General features: G+C 39.3%; 1 protein-coding gene across 2 annotated transcripts in view; it reads left to right on the forward strand.

Annotated features, from left to right (window-relative positions):
- CTTNBP2 (cortactin binding protein 2) overlaps nt 1-23,731 on the forward strand; it is a 92,527-nt gene that overhangs the window by 15,229 nt on the left and 53,567 nt on the right. For both annotated transcript variants that reach the window (XM_018574043.1, XM_018574050.1), the window contains exon 2: nt 15,042-15,149. In XM_018574043.1, the coding sequence (XP_018429545.1) occupies nt 15,042-15,149 (108 nt within the window). The remainder of the gene's footprint in view (nt 1-15,041; nt 15,150-23,731) is intronic.

Below are 23,731 nucleotides of genomic sequence, written 5' to 3' on the forward strand. Positions count from 1 at the left end.
CAATTATCACATTGCATAAAAAATAATAATTAGGCTGAGTGTTAAATGCTTACAGTGCAATTAGACCATCAAACTGACTGTCCAAATGTTCTGTAAATCTAGAGATGTCGGTAGCAAATGTTTTTTATTTTCCTTTAAAATTCTAGCTTGGCCCCACTATTACTGTCTCCTTATTGACCAGTGATTCCACCCACCACATTAAAGGACATGTAGTAATGCAGAAAGGGTTGGGCCAAGCTTATAGCTGTAGAAAATCACCAACACCAGGACGTGTTTCCCATAATGCGCTAAAATGCACAGCATATTGGCACATTATGGCAGGCTTACCTTAATGGCAATGTCGGCGCACTCCTCCATTGCTGACACCTCCATCTTTACCCAGTCTACTTCTGGGTTCGTCATCTTCAGCCTCTTGTTTGGCCATGGGAGTTACTTCATCTTGGCACAGGACCTTGCTGAGATTGTGCACTGAGCTGCGCATGTGCGGCTCAGTGTACACAAACACTGATAGACTGCGGAAAACAATTATAATAGAGAAATACAGAGAGAAAAAACATGTCAGCATTTTTAAAATCCATTTTAATTGCACTTTAATTTCAAAGATTGGCCAATATTTACTTTGAACTTCAACAGGCTTTTGCTCTGTATCTACCCCTTTAAACAAGTGATTTTGACTGCTTGGTCAATCACAATTTGCTAAATACAGAAACATGCATGTCGTCCTCTTGTTGGCGTAATCAAGAAAACCTTTTACAGCTTTGTGATCTGCATTAAAGACTAGATGAAATGTTTCTTCATAGTGCTTTGTTGGAATTCAGGGCCAAATTTAAAAGTATTGTTGAATATACTTGCTTAGCGATAACCTTCAGGTTTATTTATGCATGGTCACAAAATCATTAATATAAGTGCAAGGAATGTTCAGCAAGTCAAAGCAGCCAGTCAGTAGGCACCCTGTCTGAGAAGCCAAAATGATGAATGCTGATCTCTGGATATGTAGTATGTAATGCTATATATACTATACTGCATCTCACACTTGCAAATTACATATACTGTATGAGATTTATCAATTTCACTGTGGGCCTTTCTGTAGCAAAGAGCATCTGAAATATAAGAATCCATACTGTATTTTCGTGAGCTGCTTACTAGTTAAAGTAAATGTACATTGATCCTTTTTCTGTTCCCTTCCCTAACAAAGCTGACTAGATCAATTTATTATTTTAGGCATCTTTTAAAGCCCTGTGCAGTAGAATTGAAGGAAAGTCTATGCAATATTAATTCCATGCAGCATGATGAATTCATTTTGGGCTCCTGGTTTATCAACTGATTTGGCTTATGTGAAGCTTTATCTTTGATCCAATGCTGTGTCTAAAAAGGTTTAATTGTGTAAAAAAGAAAACACTATTACCACTATATCGGCAAGCTGATTCATTCTGGACTGCAGAAAATTTCCAGCCAGTGATCCAGGAACACCCACCAGATAGTCCAGTCAGGTTCCACACCTCTCTGCAGACCCCATTGCAAATAAGCAATGCAACCTTGCTACATGCTAGCCCCAGCTTGTTATTGGAAAAGGAGCAGCCAGTTATTGAGGTTTTCCCTGTACACTCTTCTGTAAGAATGCCTATGCTAAGCAGTAGAACTGATGAATGCCTCAAATTGCTGCTCCTCTGAATTTTTTAATTTCGAATCCTGCTTTGCAGCAGATTCTAAAATGTTTTTTTACAACAGATTTAGTTAATTATGCTAGTCCTGTGTAAACATAGATGTTTTTTTCAAATGAATGCATAATTACTCTAGAGCAGCAGTTCACAACCTGGGGTAAGAGCACTTTCAGGGGTATTTGGAAATTATTTTTGCAGTGGTGGAAAAAGAGTGTGGCACTGGTGAGTTAAGCACTTAATTCTGTGCGTCTGGTCTATGGAGTAAAAGGCGGAGGGAGTCACACTAGGGTGTATGTACCATGCCTGAGCGTGTTTTAACCCCCAAAGTCCAGTTTATTTGACTAATGCGATTGCTCCATACTATGCTTAGGCATAGTTCAGCATACTGTGCTCTGGCCTGCTTGAAGGAGGGGCACAGTTCAGTTAGACATGTGGGATTGCTAACCATGCCTGAGCATGAAACTTCAATAATGGAAGTTACTGTAGCAAGGGAACAGATGACATTAACGGGCTTGGCACTATGTGAGTGCAGAAAGCATGCTTAGGCCTGCCCCACCAATTGTTCTCCTTAGAGCAGGTGATCCAGGGGGTATCGATAGACACAACATCATCATCATCCAATCTGGCCAACTGTTATCTCATGCCTATACTTAGGTTGCCACACCCAGTTCCAATCTCATTAGAAATGATCTTAAAGATCAGCAACATGTATCAGAAATTGGTAGAGACTGATAGGCCCATGAGTTACATAGTTACTGGTACATTTTGCTAATCTAACAGAGCAAATGAAGGAAAGTGTAACTGATGTATGTCTGGCAATGTTCATGCATTACCTAATAAATTGAAGTATACTATGGTGCTTTATAACAAAAACAAAATAAATGCACTATTTGTATAAAGAATTTAAAATGCTTACATTATTTGCTATCTGATTAAGTTCTAAATAGGTTTTGTTATGTGGTGTATGGACAGAAGTATACCCTTAATAAAAGGCTAGACTTTTGTTGTGCTTCTTAAATGGATTTTAGAATAATATTTGTCTTTGCCACACTAATAACCAGTTGTTCTTGTTTTTAATTTGAACTGGCAAGGTAAACAAGTCAAGCAGACATATCCATTGCGGTGTAGATGTGTTTGTTGGCTGCTGTATAGAGAATCCACCCACTCACTTGCCTGCATAACAAATTTCCCCTACGAGGCAACCTGACCACTGTAGGAGTAACGCAGAGATCAAATCAATGATGACCTTTGCAGGATGGCCTTTACCCACTTTCGCGTTGTCAGCGACTAGGTGTGGATGGATTGGGAGCTCAGGGTTGCTGATGGTGGTGGGCAGAGTAATTTAGCAATAGTTGGTGCTGAGAAGAATTCGATGTCAATGGGAATCTGGGTCAGATGTTTAGTGTGGCAGGGATCTGGGGGGGGGGGGCAGGCTCGGTGAGAACCGGGTTTAGGAGAAGGACTGACTGTCTGACTATAATTTCCCATGCATAATTCCCCCACCCACTCAATCAGATTATTTTGCAACCTTTTGCAACCTTCTCATGGTTCCCTCCATCACCACTGTGCCGACACACATTATTATGTTTTACACACTTGGTTCCCAATTCTCACGGTCCACTGAACCATCACTCTTTATTTTCTGCCATTATATAACTTGTTCCCTCCCCCTCCACCCTGAAAGCATTTGTTCTGCATCAAGACGGCAGGTATACCTCTCCACACTTGCCGTCCTCCACGTCACCCCATCTCCGCCCCACTTCCCCGCCCCTCTCAACAACCTAAACCCGGTTCTCACCGAGCCTGCCCCCCCCCCCTCAGATCCCTGCAACACTAAACATCTGACCCAGATTCCCATTGACATCGAATTCTTCTCAGCACCAACTATTGCTACATTACTCTGCCCACCGCCATCAGCAACCCTGGACTCCCAATCCATCCACACCTAGTCGCTGACAACGCGCTAGTACCCACTCCCTGGTAAGTCTTATTCCATTATTCCCTTATTTTGTTTCTTGCTTAGTCACCACTTGGTGGTGTCTTTCTTGTCTTCTTAATCATTAAAACGTCGGACACCCCGGTCCGCATTTTTAGGAGCCGCACACCAAGTACCGCAACCGACATTTGTTTACCCTCACCTCAGGGGCAGCGCTGCACTAGGGGACATTTCTCCCAATTTTTTCGTTGGCCTTTACCCACTGCAAGACAGAAAATGTAATGGATATATAAGGTGTATCATTTTAAGCCGGGAAATGAGAAGTTAGACAAGATTTATTGTGCATGGTTTTCACTCTCTCCATACTGTATAGGTGTCAGACTTGCTGATATGGTATAGCAATGGACTTCTTGTCTTGCTGCTGGAATACTAAGGTGTTGCTATGCAACATGTTTTACAAATTGATAAGGTGACATCTGTGATTAAATGGCAGTGCAGTGTCTATTTTCCATTTGTTCACTGTTTTATGTGATTCATTATTCCCGTTCAGCCATTGATTTTTGTTCAAAAATGAACATTAAGAAAGGAATGATTATGGAAGAATATAGAATGGACAACGAGTGAGATTGTAGTCAGAATATAATATTTGCTCTGAGACGAATTTCATTATTAAAAAAAAAATACCCTGTTGATTGGTGTTCAAGCCTATGTTTATCTTACCTAATAAAATGATTGTCGTGCTGTGAACCAGAAGTATCACACAAAATAGTCTCCTAACATCTACACAATATCTGCCTTCCCTCAGTATAATGAACTAGTCTTTGTGCATGCAGCCAGCTCATTGAATATATCCTATATCTTATTTTACCGCAATTATGTAAATTCCCCCAAGTTACAGTGCCTAAGGAGCTCCTGGTGTTCACCAGAGTTGCAGATGATAGGGTTGGAATCGACTGCTGGGGCTGTCCTAGTTTACAGCTAGCAGGATCAAGTAATAGAAAGCGGCAGAGACAAAATCAAAAGAACTACAGATTGAAGTTCATGCAATGTATTGAGCAGAATGCAGGGTAAGGTCAAGTGTCAGTCATAAATTGGCAATGGTTTGGCAGAGTAGCAGAGTGCCAAATCACAAGATGAAAGCAAAGTTGGAGTCGGGCTAGGGTTCAACAACAAAGTTAGCAATCTTATAACAAGCCAGAGTGTGAATGGATGCTAAGGTCAAATAGCAGGCATGTGCATAAATGACTGATAGCAGAAGATAGACGCTCTGGGACACTGGCACAAGTCAGTAATAGCTAAAGATATTTCAGCAAGAAAGTAGAGCACATTAGCCTTGTATAGTTTAACTGCACATTTGGCGCCTCCTTTACACATATACAGTATGTTTATGTGTATAAACTTGCCCATTTATGCACTTGCACATGCAAAGGAGAAAGTCACCAAGTTACCCAGGCTACACAGCATGCATAGAAGCAAGCACAAGACTCATGCATTTAATTGTACTAGGTCTATGAAATCCTGTATGACACTGGAGTTTTTCATAGCCTTTGGGCCGTTCACACCACATCCAGTGCGATCCAGCACGATTAGTAGCAAGAATGCATTGGATCGCATAATTAAAGCTTAACCCGTTCTGGAGCAGAAGGTGGTGCGGTGGTGCCTCTTATGTCAATGGCATCACAGAGACGCCACCTGCCCGCAGTGCGATTGCACGCACCAAAACGCATGGTACAGCAATGCCTGTGGTCAGGTGCGGGAGGTTTTAATTATCCGATCCAGTGCATTCTGACCACTAACAATGCTAGAACACGCTGGATTTGGTGTGAACAGGCCCTAAATCAGAGAAAGTGAATCTGAGAACCAGTTAAAGCACATATCAACCCAAAATCAAAATATAACACATTGCAACTTACTAGTCCTTCAGTGTGGTGGCTGCATTCATTTGATTTTTAAAGGCTTTTTTGTTTCCAACTGGTAGAGTAGGTCTGTTATTTTTCATCTCTCTTTAACAGACCAAGCTTTTCAGCAAAATTGGCAGAGTGTTGAGCCAAACCATTTACCATTGACAGGGGGGCTTTATTTATCTGTAAGAGATAAAGCCAACAGGTGAATGGAAGCAGCCAGGAGCAATAGCCAGCCTGCCATTGGCAATTGCAAATTGTAATAGCCAATAGCAGGCTAGGTATTGAAGCCCCGCCCACTGAGCAGAGGAGCAGCCTTGAGAGAGAGTTCTCTCTTGGGTCCACTGCTCTGCCAAGTGGGCGAGAACACTAGCCACCCTGCTATTGGCTATTGCACTTTGAAATAGCCAATAGTAGGCTGGCTATTGAAACTTCACCCACCAAGCAGAGCCGCGGCCAGGAGAGAGAAAGTTCTCTCTCGGTCCGATCCTCTGCTTAGTGGGCAGGTTTTCAATAGCCAGCCTGCTATTGGCTATTTCAAATTGCAACTGACCTCTGCTCAGTTGGCCGGCACAATAGCCAGCCTGCTATTGGCAATTGCAATTTGAAATAGCCAATAGCAGGCTGGCTATTTGTCCCCATTGTTTACACTCTGCTGCCGACCACAGAATCTAGCTGCCACCGGGCAGCAAAATGTAAAGAAAGAATTTAGTTGCTAACATTTTAGTGTACACCAAGCAACCAACAGCTTTCTAATGCATTTAATGGCATAAAAAAATGTCCTCAATTTTTTTTTTCCCGCTGGTTGCCTGAGAGTGCCAGTTGCTTTAATACTGAATAATGGGGAGTTTACAGTTTTTTCATATTCAGCCAGCATGATCAATTTCACTTTTCCAAAACAGGCATATAAATATTGAATAGAGTGCTGTATGGAATCAAAGTCACTGCTGACAGAAAATTATCAGCCATGCATAAATTGTGCACAAAGCACAACAAATTGGTTCCTATGTATGCAAGATTCAGCAAACATAATGGATTTCATAAAAAGAGACATGCAGACTTTGTAATCAGCTATATTAAAGCTGAAATCCGGGTATAAATATTTATGTATACTTACATTGGGCCAAAATGGATCAATGTAAGTATACATATTTTATACCTAGAAGGGCCATGGGGATCCTGTAAAACACTGTAGAATCCCTGTGGCCCTACCAGGCATAAAATATGTATACCCATATTGGGCTAAGCTGGATAAGAGTAAGTATACATAAATATTTATACCTAGAGTTCATCTTTAAATGAAATGGGCATCTAGGAATCAATTTTATACATAATCCTCCTAGCAAAAGACAATATTTTTCAAATGACTAGGTATTTGTTCAGTTATAGGAGGGCATGCAGAGACAAACTTTTATCCAGAACAGAACTTCCACCCCCTAACACCACATGCATTTAACTCTTGAGGTGCAAGATACCAATATAGGTAATTCAGCAAGAGATGTGAGACTACTTAAAGTGACATTAAACCCTCAGATTTTTTAACATAAAACAATACTGTAATGTGCGCCTTACTGTAATCCATGGTTGTTTCCCTTCTCTTTGATGCTCTTCCTTTTAAAACTGTATCTGTTCACCTGATCAGCTCAGGGCCTCTTCCTGTAGTGCTGGCTCAGGTTACAGCCTATACAAACATATACACAGACACCGTTTGAGACAAGGCAGTCTGCTGAAAAGGGAAGTTCTCTCCAAGCATGAGAAGAGATACAGTTTTAAAAGGAAGAGCACCAAAGAGAAGGGAAACAACCATGGATCACAGTAAGACACGCATTACAGTATTGTTTTATGTTAAAAAATCTGAGGGTTTAATGTCACTTTAAATAGAATGGAGAAAACACAATCGACGCATAACACATGCATAAATGTTTTAAATTCATAACTACAACTAAACATAAGACAAAAACATATTACAATATTTAAGAAAATGTTTACAAAAATTATTACTTAGATACCTACTTGAAACAAGCTCACATCCCACTGACATACTTAGGAACTAATTTGTTGTGCTATGTGCTTAATTTATGCATGGCCAAACGTTTTTTGTCAGCAGTGACTTTGATTCAGCACTTTATTTCTCTAAATACAATATTTTATATGCCTATTTTGGCAACCATGAAATGTATTTGCTGGCTGAATTTTTCTATTCATAACATTGAGGTGCATGGTACTGTGGTCCTTTAGAAAACATTGTAATGGATAACAGTCAGCATGGGTACAGAGCACAGCAAGTTTCAAATCACAAGATTTCCAACAAGATCAGCAGGTATTTTTTTTTACTTTTCAAACAGATCTGACAAAACACTTTCAATGTTTTATTCTACAGACCAAAAAAGAAAAGCTCATTGTTGGAGTGCATACACTTTTTAATATTTTTTTTACTGCTGCCTATTTAGTAATTTCCATGGTAACCGAAACTCAAGATTCCATTTCCTTTATTATTACTGGAACCTCCAGTAAAAAAAATAAAAATGAAAGCAGAAAACTTTTCAAAAGAAAGTGTCCATAGGCTTGCCCAGTCTTGGGTTGAAATTATAAAAATAAGTAGACCAAAAACAGCAAATTTGAAAACATATAAACCATGAGCACTTGATACTCAGTAAAAGTTTCTTCCCGCTTTTTGAATGGCAAAATTAACCTATTAGAATAGCAACGGAAACAATATATGAATTAAACGGTTATTAAACCCTTGCATGTTTTTTCATATATCTACTGCTAGCAAGCAGTAGGTATATGCAAATCGATTAAAAAAAACAAAACGTTTTTGAAAGGGTTAATACTCACCTGTGTCTCCGACACGTGCTCCCGTCCGAACATCTAAAAATTTCTCGGGCAGCTGCAAAGGATCTTGGGGCGAGCACATGCATAGTTCAGACGTTCGGCCGGGAGATGAGGAGAGACACAAGGTAAGTCTATAGAGCAGTGTGCACCCGCACAGACCCCATGGGACATGAGAGAAGAGGAGGACAGAGGAGTCAGCCCTGGATCGAAGACCCGTGCCAGCGCTGGAGGGACATCTGAAAACTACACTAAAGACGAAGATGATCAGTTTAAGAGGCATTATTTAAGGTAAGTCCCTACACTAACATTGGGGGGAGGGGAAAAGAATTAACCTTTTAATGTCACTTTAAAATGTCACCTTAGATACATTCATTCTTGAAACTCAATATACAAATAAAGCTTGAATCAGACAGTTTCCCAAATATTGTTAACTTCTAACCAATTTTAAAATTCACCATTTAAAAATGTTTTTATGTACAAGTTAATGAGCTCACTTTGCGGTAAGAATTCCACCCTGTGTACAGTCATTGTTCATCATATCATGTGACATAAAACCTGAGACAAAAAGGGAAAAGGCATATTAGAAGAAACAATCCCTGATTGAACCCTGGCATGTCTGCAAGTAAAGTAATCCATTTGTAATACATATGGGAGGAATTAAGGAAGAGCACAAATTCCTGCTGGAGCCCGTTTATAAATCAAATTGAGTGTTTTTGTCATGAGGGCGATTCAACTCGCTCCAAACTGGAAAACTGAACTAGTCAAGGTAATAAAAGATGACTGAAGAATAAGGATTTAAAGGATAGCTGGAAGTGACCACTTGCTAGAAGCAGATAACCTCAGCATGAGTTTAGTAACAATGTAAAGTGCATGTCTCAAGACCAGGCCGGAGAAGGAAGGCACTGGTGATCCCTGTAGCTTTGCATGCTATTTTCTACAGTTGGTTTTCTGGACTCACATGTGATGGGTGTGGGCAGAGCTTGGCTAACCTTAAGCAGGGCTGTCTGATATCTTTACTGATTGCATTGCAACACAGACATCAACGTTTATGGCTTCAACAGTAAAACCTCTAAATAAAACAGATATGTGGAGCAGATGCATATTCTTACAGAGAGCAGCTGCTGGGTGTGAGAAGAAGCAATGATTTACACTGGCATAGGATAAGAATAGATAGAAGTAAGGTTATTTTTTACATTGCTTAATTTTCTTGTATACATTAGCTAACGTGCTTTATAATAATAATAATAATTTAAAAAAAAGTCATGTGGTAGATAATTAGGTTGACCTCCTTTTGAAAAGGTTAGTTGCCATCGTACTAGTGCTCCAATTTTGTTTATTAATGAGTCGTTCAATAGCAAGTATGCTGCCAGTGAAATCAACACGCCTGATGCACATGCTAGTTCTTGGTCATTGACTTTGAAAGTATCCAAGGCATCATTTCTGCATGGAAGCCAAACAATTGGAAATGTCAACCTCCATATATTGTTCTCTGTACAGGTTTATTTTAAAGCAGACCTGAAGACAGAAACTGACCCTACATCCCCCAGTGCTGCCCAATGGCTGTAAAATCTTATAAAAAAATGTCCAGATACCTGACACCCGGAGCAGTGCATGCAGATCCCAAGTCCCCTTCTGCTTGCAGCCTAATTCAGTGACCAAGGAGCTGGCACTAAGTTAAAGAAAGGTATGGATTAACTATTCAATCGGCCAATCAGTGCTTCCACCTCTCACAGATCCAGGCCCTCAGCTGCGGCAGAAGTTGCAGGGAGTCAAAGGCCTGTCAAACCTAGAAAAGACTGTTTTAGGTCAAATGTTATTATTCAAGTGCTCTTTTTTTTTAGATTTTATAGACATTATGTGGGACCTGACCATGTAATTTTCTGAATTTAGGTCTGCTTTAGAGGTATAGTTATTGTTTAGAGGTATGGTTATTGTTTAAATAAACACTTTTTGAATTGAAACAAAACTACACACAATGAGGGGAATTAATAAAAACTGGAGCAGACAAAATCTAGGGCAGCTAGCTGTGCATGGCAACCATAGGCTTCTCTCGTCAGTTTATTCAGTTAAGATTTGAAAATGAAAGAGAAAAACTGATTGGTTGCCCTGCACAGCTGCTCTAAATTTTGTTGGCTCCAGTTTTGATAAATTCCCCTCATTGTATTTGCTAAAAAGAAGGAAGGAAGTTTCTACTTCTATGAATTTGGAAGTGGCTTTCCAAGAAGGCATCTCAGTGCTGCCTCCACTAGTTTATTCCAACATGCAAGTAATTTAATAATCAGTGGTCTTGCTTATTGCCTGTGGACCAACCATAAAATGTTTATTCCTGATGCGTTTGCTGCAAACAGTTGGTCATTATTTTAAGCTGCCTTGACTCCTTGTATTTTAACCATTCTATCATTCCGCTTGATCATCCTTTGTTTGTCCCTAAATCAGTGATGTTAAACCTAGCAAATCAAAGCTTGTCTCCAGCCACATATTAGAGTTTACATTTTTGCATAAACAAGTATACAGAAATGTACAGATCTGAAGACTTTGACAGCAGTGATGCTGATCTTTGGGCTCAGTAGTATTCCTAATGCTTATTAATAAGCCATCAGCAGCCTTGATGCCTCAAAGAGAGTGTTTGCATTAGATAGAAGAAAATCTAATGCTCAGCATTCATTTCACTTAAAGGAGAACTATGAGGTTAAGGCTTTTCCCCATAGCTCTCCTTAGGGTTGTAGCTCGCGGTATACTGAGACGCCGCAGTATACCGCCAGCTGTAGCTCGCGGTATACTGAGACGCCGCAGTATACCGCCAGCTGCTGCTCGCGGTATACTGAGACACCGCAGCTGAAGCGGATCCCGACAATTGTGCCGGGATCTGCCAAGCTGCGTGATTGACAGCTGGCTCTGCCTATCTAGAGGCAGAGCCAGCTGTACCCGCCCCCTCCCCCGTCCGATCCGCCAGTCAGCGGATGAGGATGAGTGAAAAGCACTCACCTCATAGTTCTCCTTTTAATTCTCTTTCCTTACTACATGCCTGTAAAAACTAGTGGGTGAATAAAGAAAAGAACATTGCTACTGAGAAATCTGTTTTACCTAGCAGTGAATGGACAGAAGCCACAGCTAGAGGCCTGCAATTTTCCAGTTGGACAACACTGCTCAGATTGTATTTTCTCACAAGCAGGTCCATATTGATATTTAGTAATTATATATTTCAGGATGCCATGTTAGTATAGCTCTTAGAAAATGTGCACAGCTATTACCATAAAAGAGAGAACCAATCATTACTTACCCCAAACATTTTTTAATGGTCACATGTAATTTTCTTCTTTTAGAATATAGATATGGATAAGGAACATAGATATCTGTTGCTTCATGGCTCCACTGAGCTGGTCTTTGACATGCTGGATGTATAAATCCTGCTAAAGTGGTAATTCAACCAATATTTATATGTTCGCACTCAAGTGGAGACTGGTAACTGGTTCGCAAGAAACAAAAATTAGCTATGCTCTGAGTTGTTGATGATTTCCAAAGAAAGTCCATTGTCATCATTTTTAGAACCCGCCAGTGCAATTATCAAAAATTTAAGCTGCGCCTTGGTGAAATTAGCTTGTCTATGTAGACTTTTAGTAATAGCTAATGGGTTTTTTTGAAATCATACATCATGGATAATATAATTTGGAAAATGTTTTAGCTGTTTGGCTTTCTAATTGAACATTGGTACCCACAGTACCTAAACTGATTGGTACATTGCTGATGAAATGTAGTTTAGTAGTGTGAAAAAAGCAAGTCTACCTTTTTATCTGTACTTTTGTGTTACTTTCCTTTCCAGGATATCACATATTGCTGTATTAACACATATCAAAGAGAGTGTTTGCATTAGATAGAAGAAAATCTAATGCTCAGCATTCATTTCACTTAAAGGAGAACTATGAGGTTAAGGCTTTTCCCCATAGCTCTCCTTAGGGTTGTAGCTCGCGGTATACTGAGACGCCGCAGTATACCGCCAGCTGTAGCTCGCGGTATACTGAGACGCCGCAGTATACCGCCAGCTGCTGCTCGCGGTATACTGAGACACCGCAGCTGAAGCGGATCCCGACAATTGTGCCGGGATCTGCCAAGCTGCGTGATTGACAGCTGGCTCTGCCTATCTAGAGGCAGAGCCAGCTGTACCCGCCCCCTCCCCCGTCCGATCCGCCAGTCAGCGGATGAGGATGAGTGAAAAGCACTCACCTCATAGTTCTCCTTTTAATTCTCTTTCCTTACTACATGCCTGTAAAAACTAGTGGGTGAATAAAGAAAAGAACATTGCTACTGAGAAATCTGTTTTACCTAGCAGTGAATGGACAGAAGCCACAGCTAGAGGCCTGCAATTTTCCAGTTGGACAACACTGCTCAGATTGTATTTTCTCACAAGCAGGTCCATATTGATATTTAGTAATTATATATTTCAGGATGCCATGTTAGTATAGCTCTTAGAAAATGTGCACAGCTATTACCATAAAAGAGAGAACCAATCATTACTTACCCCAAACATTTTTTAATGGTCACATGTAATTTTCTTCTTTTAGAATATAGATATGGATAAGGAACATAGATATCTGTTGCTTCATGGCTCCACTGAGCTGGTCTTTGACATGCTGGATGTATAAATCCTGCTAAAGTGGTAATTCAACCAATATTTATATGTTCGCACTCAAGTGGAGACTGGTAACTGGTTCGCAAGAAACAAAAATTAGCTATGCTCTGAGTTGTTGATGATTTCCAAAGAAAGTCCATTGTCATCATTTTTAGAACCCGCCAGTGCAATTATCAAAAATTTAAGCTGCGCCTTGGTGAAATTAGCTTGTCTATGTAGACTTTTAGTAATAGCTAATGGGTTTTTTTGAAATCATACATCATGGATAATATAATTTGGAAAATGTTTTAGCTGTTTGGCTTTCTAATTGAACATTGGTACCCACAGTACCTAAACTGATTGGTACATTGCTGATGAAATGTAGTTTAGTAGTGTGAAAAAAGCAAGTCTACCTTTTTATCTGTACTTTTGTGTTACTTTCCTTTCCAGGATATCACATATTGCTGTATTAACACATATATGGGCTTTATGTATAAATGTTTTCACCCAAGATTCATGCAGAGTTTTTACTCGGATTCATTTGAAAAATGTGTGAATCCTGGGTGACAGTTGTGTGAATCTTGTGTGAAAACGTTAATAAATAGACCCCCATAGTTTCTCATGTACAACAGGAAAATAGTATAGTGGTCATTCTAGCCATTTGGCAGTGCTGGGATTTGTCAAAACACCCAGTGTGTCTGCATGTAGATTTGTGTGAGCTTCTGTAAGCTGCCAAACTTGTCAGCCCTGCGTTAATAGAACAGCCAAGTTAGTAGTAGCCTACACATTCTACCACTGAGCTAGGAGTGGCGTAATCAAGTAAACATGTTTGCTCCTATTCTTTAATTGCCTCTGTGAAAAAAAAACCTTTTCCAGAATTGGTGAGTTCTGACATTTCTGGAATTAGGCAGAATGTGAGCGACGTAAGAGTGGAGGTACAGCTCTAAGATCTGCCAGATATTGGGCATCATGTGGCTGCAATGAGGATAACTCATGAACAGTGCCAGGCACATTCAACTAGGTAAAGGTTTGAGTGGGTTAAGTTAATTTCGGGACAATGTTTATGACTGTCAAAAGCACCATGTGCTGTAAAATATGTATTTTTTTTGTTTGTTTAGTGAAGGGGACAGCTGCTTTTAGAAAGAAAGAGTCCCACACACATTGCTCTCTAGATTACAAAAAATTTTGGCCAGGTCAATTTTTCTCTAATATAAATATGTCTATTGATTTTAGCCTTTTTTTCTTGAAAAGCAACAGTCTTATTATTTCTTAAGTCCAGTGCCACCAGGCAATATGTAGTTTCAACTACAAGGAATGTCAAAGCTGAACAGTAAGGCATTTTGCTGGTTACTTGTGCTTTTGATTTGATTTAACAAAATTTTTTTAGACATTTTCTAGCTTGTGACACACAGTAATTGTAGTACACTTTTCTTGTCCTGCCACATAAGTTGTGTGGATATGTAAAAAAGGCTATCTACCTTTTGTCCGCTAATTCTGACATGGTCAGAAATGTAGAATATTCTTTTAAGCTAGCAAGATTTTTTCTCTCTAATTCATATTTCTACTGCCCTGCTCTAGTTGTTGATAGGTGGCATCACTCTCCCTCTCTTTGGTGCTCCCTAATGTAAAATATGTGAACAGGTTAAATCTCTAGCCAAAACTTTTGACGATTCCCCTCACATCATTGTCACTGGGCCCCAGATGTCAGGGAATACATATTATGACAAACAAAAAAAATCTTAAGACCAAAATCAAATCTGACAGGGCTTTTAACTGTTCCATACTCTGCCCAAAACTTTAAAAAAAACCTGTGTTTACTAAGATGCACTGTTTGAAATAGTGTGCAGGAGGGCCAACTTTGGAGCTACAGTATAATGGGGGAAATTTTGCAGCTACATTTCCCGTAAGATTGATTTAATTGTACCCAATCAAAACTAAAGAGTCAGTATTAAGTGGATTCTGCTTTTAATGCATCACTCTTAATTCCCTTCATTTGTAAATGCTGCAATCTCACATCCTCTCATGTACAAAACAATCAATGCATACACGTATTCCCGTCTAAAACAACGAATCATTTGTTTATGTATCTTCTTATTTTGCAGATGAAAGACTTTAATGTGGAAAACTTGAGCAAGCCAGAACTTCGTTTTCTTTTAAGTATATTAGAAGGAGAGCTGGAAGCAAGGGATCTTGTGATAGAAGCCTTGAGGGTAAGTTTCACTACCTATCTTTATAATCGGTTTTAATAATGCCACTTCTTTTAATTGAGCCTAATGAGTGCATTTTGGAAACTAGCACTTTTTGTGTTTGCTGTAGGGTGGTACAAAGTTCTGCACATTTTTGTGTTGAAAAATGCTGTAGACATGTTTTAGCTCTTTAATAGCCTGTTGGATATTTTGTTTGAACTGCATTAACTTCCTTAGATGATGACCAGGATTCCAACAGTCTTCTTCTATTATTAGGGGATCTCTGTCTCATTACCAGGTCTATATTTTTCATTATAGTGAATGTAGTTGAGATGGCCTCCATCTCTTAGCTTCATAATAGCTACAGTGGAAGGAAGAGCTGGGATTTCCAACATTGATACAATGCTGTTCGAGCACCTCAGAGATCTTGGAAACCGGTCTTCAGCCTATTTATCCAAAGCTGAAATATCACTTTCCTTAGGGCTTAAGTCTATCTCTGTAATAAGAATGCCAACTGGCAGACACTTCAGAGAACAGAAAAAAATGCACTGCAGTTTTTATTAAAGTAAACTTCTTACAAAGCTAGACTATTCATACTGAGCATGCAATACAAATTGCACAAGCAGAGAACTTACCTTCTGTGAAAACCACATGCTAAAATGAGCAGTATATCCAGAGATATAGGTACCTGAAATTATAGGCAAATCTCAAATGACACCACCACCTCCTGAGCTTTCTTATTGGTCATTAAAACCACCTGTCTCTATAAAAGACTACTTAGGAGGCAGAACTGGTGCAGCAGAGTTTAGGAAAATTTGAGATATGAATAAAGTTTAGCAGTCAAAGTGCCTTGATCTGCAGATGATTTTGACATAGAGTTTTCACAGAAGGAAACCTCCAATTATGCAATTTTCATCATATGCACAGTTGGCGTTGTTATGGTATGTGACCGTTTTACCTCCTAACTCTTATGTACCACACAGTAAAATGATTTCATTTTACCACCAATAGTAAGGGTTTAAAAAGACTGTACATAAGCTTTTGTCAGCACATAGTCTAACGTTCTTCCTTACATGCGGTATCCTCTAGTCTATGGCCAGTACTTTGTGCTAGGCAGTTATGAACACCCAATATAATTAGAAGATTTTTGCTATGTTAGATTTGTGCCCAGCAAGTAATAGGTACTATGTATCATTAGGACTATCTTCAGAGGCAGCTACATCGGGCTCCTCGGGGTTTAGTAGTGTGGCAGTTAGTTGTTATTCGATCCCTTACAAGTTTGTCCTTGAACAGGGAATGGTGTTCTTCTTATTGCCTTCACTAATACACAGCTGTGAATAAATCTGAGATTTTTAATCTTGTATTGGAAACCGTATCATCTTTGCCATCTGAACCATTTCAATCACGTCTGAAGAAGTTAAGACACTCTTCCTGATGAGAACAGCCTCCAGAGAACAGAAGGATTGCATGCTGTGCCTACTGAAGCATCATTTCTAGCTTCACAACTTTGTTGTCACTATTTTGGGCTCATCTAAAGCCACAGACATGTTCTAAAGGATGATGACAAGATCAAGCAGGCGATTTCAAAGCTTAACACATGAAAATGCCCCTTATGTAGACTGGAGCCAATGCATGTCATGCAAGGCAGAGAAAAGAGGAACTGTCTGTCTGACAGTATTATGACTTATTTAGCAACCATTTCATCAGCAGTTTGTGGTGTACTTGTTTTATAAAAGTCTTGGATTGAAATCGCTCCATTTACAAATAGTATATTTTGCTGCACTCTTTCGCATCTTGGGCAAAATAAACAAATAAACAGAGACTTGGGGGAGAATAAATTGCTGTGGATTTAATCAGTGGTGGACATTCTGGGGGGAGGGAAACATTTAATGCATATATTGAAAAATGTATATAAAATATCAATTACTTGACAAGACTAATACTGACAGTTTACATTTTTTCTGATATATATGTCCAGCATGGTGCAATCTACTACCTGACTTCTTCAGCCACATGAGTCCATTACAGTGCAGACAGAAGCTGACTAAAAGTGACATTAAACCCTCAGATTTTTTAACATAAAACAATACTGTAATGTACGCCTTACTGTAATCCATGGTTGTTTCCCTTCTCTTTGCTGCTCTTCCTTTTATATCTGTATCTGTTCTCATGCTGGGCAGAACTTCTGTTTTGCAGCAGACTGCCTTGTCTCTGAAATGGATACATGGTGTCTGTGTGTAGGTTTGCAGCCTGAGCTAGCACTACAGGAAGAGGCACTTAGCTGTAAAGGGAAGTTCTCCCCAAGCATGAGGATTTAAAAGGAAGAGCAGCAAAGAGAAGGGAAACTACCATGGATTACAGTAAGGCACACATTACAGTATTGGTTTATGTTAAAAAATCTGAGGGTTTAATGTCACTTTAGGTGTACTTAAGTGGGATTATTGTACATGGAGTCAGCTGTACGTGTTAAGATATTGCCCCCATCCCGGTAGTAACCGTATATAGGGTATCCCCAATACATTTATCATCTTGTTATTTTTAAACTCTGTTCTGTAAATGTAATCAATAGGTCACTTTTGTAGAAACTGTGGAAATATTGATGTGGACTACAAAATGGAAAGTAGTCTGTGTTTCAGAGCACGTTTTATTTTAATTTGGATGAAATGTTCATTTTACTTGATATGTGACCTGAGAATTGGCACATTCCTCTACCTCATCAGACGTTGCTTGTGTCTGCCAATTTTCACGGTAGAGGTATTTATTTTATAGGCACTTCATACCAAGATGCTTTTCACTAGCACTATGGCGTGGCTACTAAATACTTTGAGCTCAAGAATTGACAGAAGTCTAATTACACTGTGCAACATCAATATAACATATGGAAAGTTTTGGTATCTAATATAAATCTTTTGGTATTTTTCCTTTTTGTTTACAAGACTGCATTATATAGTTATATTTTTGCATTTAGGAATTAGATTTGGCTTTATTATAAATAATGCTTTTTAGAGGAAGTCTGTGGGGTGTACCTACTCCAGGTTCCTGCTCACATCCTTAGATCAACTTTATTACATGCCAGGTTATGGAATACTAGAGCACAAGTAGTGACCTTATTTTTCTGGTCATGCTTTTTGCCATCCATTTAGTGCCCTCCACATCTTCTGTTGGTCACCAAATGCAGTGGGTGACCTTACTGATCAATCGGAACGTGCAGAGGATAAGAGGAGACAGATCAGAAATGTGTTCCCTCTTTTTGCTATAGGATTCACAGTTAATGTTTTTTTTTTAATCTGGCCCCACACTTTCAAATTTCTTGTCTGCGCGGGGACAACTCAGTGAAAAAAGATAAGAGAGATTTAAAAAAAATTAGAAATGGAGGTGAAGTTCCTTCTTTAGCTCTCTTTTTTTCTTCTCAAACTGCTAGGTGAGAGATCAGAGTGGGGAGGGGAAACAAATTTAACTTTAATGAACATTTTAATATCTGCCATTGGTTAGTCAAAGGGGCTTTTAATGGAATTCTTTTTATGCTGGTGTGTGTTCAGTTCATTGGAAATACCCAATAAGGCTTCCAGAAAACAGACTTTTTAAAACTCCCCCGAACATGATTGGGTATTTGAAGTGAATAAAGGGCATCATAAAAATTGTATCAGTAAAATAATTGGCCTACAGCAAGCTGATTTTAAATGGATTGTGCTGCTCAATTATTTTTTCATGGAAATTGGTAGAGTATTAACTTTGTTTCCTGTATACTGAGCTGATAGAGTGTGTATTTGTTAAAGTATTACATAGATTAAATGGTAATGGGTATGGCTATTGTAAATCCAAATAAATACAGTGAGGAATAATTTATAGTGATCTATAATGCATGGTGTATTTACAGGTTATTGACTGGCCTGGAGGTTGAGTATTGGCGGTGTTCATTTTTTTCACTAATTGGATATATATAGGGCACATGTATGAAATAATTGTAGATTGTTTGATGGCATTAAATATCTACCATTATGAGCCCTGAGAGAAAATGAGGTTTGACCTGAAGTGCTGAAACTGGACATATTAATACTTACATGTCTGAGACAATAATAACCTTGCATACTTTGCTAAATTGCTTAATCCCCTAACAAGCTTACCATTTGTGTCTCCATGCTTAGGTCTGCTACTGTAAAACCACATAGGCAGAAGCAGAAAGCTCAGTTCCCCTGAATTGTGCATTTCTAGAAATTTAGTATCTTTTGCTTAAGGGGAAACAGAATTTAATAAAGAGATCCAATTTGGGTCTTTTTAGTGTCAAAACCGTATGGCAATTAGGCTTGGTTCTAAAAGAAATGCAGAAGAAGTGTAACATCTAATGAATTACTATTGTCATTGTCACTATTGTTGTTCAGACTAGTTTTTTATTATTGAGCCCCTTTCTTCTTAACATGGCTCAAAGCTGTAGTAAAATGTACCTAAAAAATTTCTTTAATCGTGAACATGGGCACAGGGCATCTTGTACGTAGTGACCACGTGGTTTTGTGCCCACAAAAGTCAAGTGAAAACATATGCAAACTCGCAAACTGACACTGCTTACCCATATTGCCAGAAATCGCTCCTTTCCATTGACATACGCAATGTATTTGATACAGTATCATGGCCCTATCTGTTATATGTTCTAGAAAAATTGGGCTTTGACCCTTACTTCTGCAAACAGATTTCCTTTTCATATTCTTCTCTATCTGCATGTCTACATTACTTGGGATTTAAGTTTAACCTTATTCATTGGGCAGCAGACAGGGCTGCTCACTTCACTTCCTTATTTTCACTTCAGCAATAGAACCCCTAGCTCAACTGATTTGGAATAACCATAATAAACGAAGCATAGATATAGCTGACAACCATTACAAACTAAGCCTCTTTGCGGATGATGCCTTATAACTCATCACAAATCCCATCACCCTCGCCCCCAAACTCCTTAAAAACTTTTTGCGACTTCTGACAGATCTCAGGGTTGGAAATAAACAGTTGCACATCCTAAAGCACTAGGGATGTCCCGATGCCACTTTTTCAGGCCCAAGTACATGTACATCCCCTCATGTAGCACTAAACATTTCCCTACCTGACTCCATCAAGTTCCTTTTAAAACAATTCTTTGACTTTCATTAGGAATACTCCAAATGTTCCTACCTATGGGTTTATCTCACAGCCTGTTGTGAATCCTTATATTTGGCTAACTACCCCACATCTTTGAAGAAAGCGAAAAGATTTGCTTGCAACCTGGAACCTTCAAACTGTCATAGTTCAGTCACATAGCAACAATTAAAGATGATGACTCTTCCCAACCTGTGATACCCCTTTAGGTTCCTTCCAATCCCCATCTACTCTTATGCCCTGCATATTGTACAAAGGGAAATACATTTATATGGAATTACAAAAGCCCCAGATTCCCTTACACCACCATTTATCTACCAAAATTATCAAGAGGGCTGGGAATATTCCATATTGTCAAATACTACTAGACCTCACAATTAGCCCAGCTTTCAAAATACCACTCTACACAGAAATCTTCATTTTGGGTCAGCCTTGAATCACTAGACATCTATAAACTCTGCACTGATTATCTACTATAGATTTATTCTTAGGATAGACAAAATATACTTAACTCAATCACTGCCCACTTACTCAAAGTATGGGATGGCATTAAGTACACCAAATGTATCCCTTAATTACCCTTGCAGTCTATACTATGTAATTCTTATTTTGCTTAGGCTTTGACAACCCACAAAGCTTCAAGTCTTGATTTGGCTATATCTTCTGACTTTATAAATTTTGCACTGAAATGGGATCAAAAGCTTTGCTACCCTCCCAAGAGGAACATCATCTACCCCACTCTGAACTTTTCCACTACCTTCAAGTACCTTACGAAGGGCATGATTTCTCTCCTTTATTCCTCTCTTTTCACCCTATGTTCTGCCCCATTTCCTACATATGCATCTAAATGGGAGGAGGACTGAAATCTCAAAACTGATCCCAAATCTAGAAAAAGGCAAACTGTTTCTCCCAACGTAAATGCCCTTAAAGCAAATTACAAATTACTTTCTGGATTGTACTTGTTTTTTTCTTGAATAGCCAAATTCACCCCAGAATCTTCCACGCAGTGCATTCAAGAATGAAATTAATCGGATACCTTTTAGCATGTCTGCTGGACATGCCTACTGACATGCAAACTGCTCTTTATTGCCCCTTTAGCAAAGTCCCTACTGAGGCTTTACTTCTCAAAAGACCCAAGGGAATCACACACTCTGAATTCAAGCTGATAACATTCTTCTTTACAGCAACAAAAAAGACCATAGCAAAAGCATGGAAATTGGTTACATTAAATTCTCACAAGCTCAAATCTAGAGTAACTAGGATGATCAGCGATAAAATGTCTGTAGTACTGAATGATAGAATGCCTTCCTCAAAAAAGTGCAGTTCTTGTGTTTACAGTACTATCTATTCCCACACTTTGACCGCTGCCTATTAAACCTTTAAAAATTATAGATTAAAAACCAAAGGACTATTATAACTCAGAGAAACTCTACCTTTGCAGAGCATCTCTCCCACTTGCTCAGCGTATACCTCACGCCAATAAATTAAAAACAGCTAGCACTAATCAATGTACTACCACACGATCAAAAACCAAACGGCACATTTAAGGTTGTTTGATCTCTACCTCTTGCATTAGTGCATACCCCTCCTTTCTTCCTCAATGATTCCTTCCAAAAGCACCTCCTCTCTCCTATCACTCTGCACCCTCATGCCATCACCTCATCTTTTCTTTTACCCTGTATCCCCTTCAGCCTTTCACCCTGCACTCCCCTCCAACTGAGTGAGCTGAGGGGACATATCTGCTGGGAGCGAACAACGCCATGTCATGGTTTAGAGTCTATTGCACAAACCAGTAGTAGGTCCCAGCACCAAACACCAGTCTGCCAATAGCAGGTGTATTCATAATACTGTGCCTTCAACATGTTCCTCATATCAGGGGCCTATGACTGCAGAGGTATGTGTGTGTGTGTAATATTGCCCCACACTCCAGTCAGAGAACATCCCCCCCATGGCCACCTCACCCCCAATTCACAGCACATCCTTCCATGGCTACTTCACAGGGCATCACTTCCCAGCCTCTTCACCCTTCTCTCACAATGCATTTGTTCATTTTGTAGGACCAAATTAAAAAAAATACTTTGTAGCAGAAAAATGATTTTAGTGACTTTTATTAACCCCAACATTTGTAGTTGAAACTCCCTCATCCACTTCCCTTTGCAGTTTTTTTCCCCCCATTTATATGTAAACCATTAAATTTGTGGGTTGGAGGTGCATTAGAAAACCTTGTCCACGAGACTGGCCACTTTCTTTTTTTTTTTCTTTTTTTAAAGTCTTAAGTCAATAACATAATTTAACCATGCTCACTTTTTAATGTAAGACGCATGTCCCAATCTTCTTTCAGTGTCCCTCTTTCTCAAGTTCTATAGTTGGGAGGTATGTAATCACTAATGTAAACATAGAGCAGACATTGAAAGGGGGAGCAGGGTGAACGAATGAACTGCTAAGTGAACCAACTTGGCAGACTTCAGTACCTATGCATATCTGCTTATGGATGAATTGCTTATCCAAAACATGGGATGCTCTCCTGATCTGACCAAAACAGTAAGTCCAAAGTCATGTGTGGGGAATCCTTTTACAGACAAACTAATTTGTATACTATTAACAAATGTCCATGCATGTGAGTAAAATGGTAAAATATTTAATGCAGAAGGGAGCTGACAGTGAAGTTTTTGTTTTATCATTCAGAACAAACAGCCCGATTTATGACTGTAAGCCTAGTAAATCACTTTAAATATAATTACTGTTAACAAAGCTCTTAGGAGGCCACTTTACTAGCTGCCATCATTAATCCATTGACATTTAGGCTTATGTTTCATCTTAAGTACGGTAAGTGGTATGCAAGTGAAGTTATTACATACCAGAGCTTACACTGACTCTTTAAAATTTGATGTAGTATAATATGCCAGATATTGTGCTTTAGGGCCTGCAAATGTGCCCCACCAAAACTGTTTATTATTATTGCCTACATATAGTTACCTTAGGTTTACAGCAGCTGCAGCAAGTGTTCAATTCCTGGCCAAACACATCTACATTTTCACAGCTTTATATACCAAAGCAACTGGCCTTTTCCCTTTTACAGCTTCTTTCTTTTTCAACATGTCACTCATTCTGGTATCTTTATACTTAGTGTGCTGTGTTAGTTAGCCCCAAAGGGCTTTTCACATCTAGAATCATAGCATAGCCTCTAGTGTGACCCAGTCTTTGAAGACTTGCTCTGTGAGTAAGCCCGCGGATGGGGGCGAAGTTGTGACCTTTGGGCACTGGGCTCTGCATTGGGGTGCTTTCTGTGTACTGTCAGCTATCTTCAGAGCATTCTCTAGGCCCAGAGCTGCGGCACAGCTTCAGTTATGACCCAGCCTCTGCAGTCACATTCTTAGTGAGTATATGATTGTGGTTAATATATACTGATATGTCACATTTAGGCAATGAATTCTGATTTTTTGGCACTTCTTAGACTTAAACTCCAGGCAGATAGGGAAAAATGC

Source organism: Nanorana parkeri, unplaced genomic scaffold, assembly GCF_000935625.1.
Source record: "Nanorana parkeri isolate BGI_ZX_2015 unplaced genomic scaffold, ASM93562v1 scaffold49, whole genome shotgun sequence".
In the NCBI taxonomy this organism is placed as follows: Eukaryota; Metazoa; Chordata; class Amphibia; order Anura; family Dicroglossidae; genus Nanorana; species Nanorana parkeri.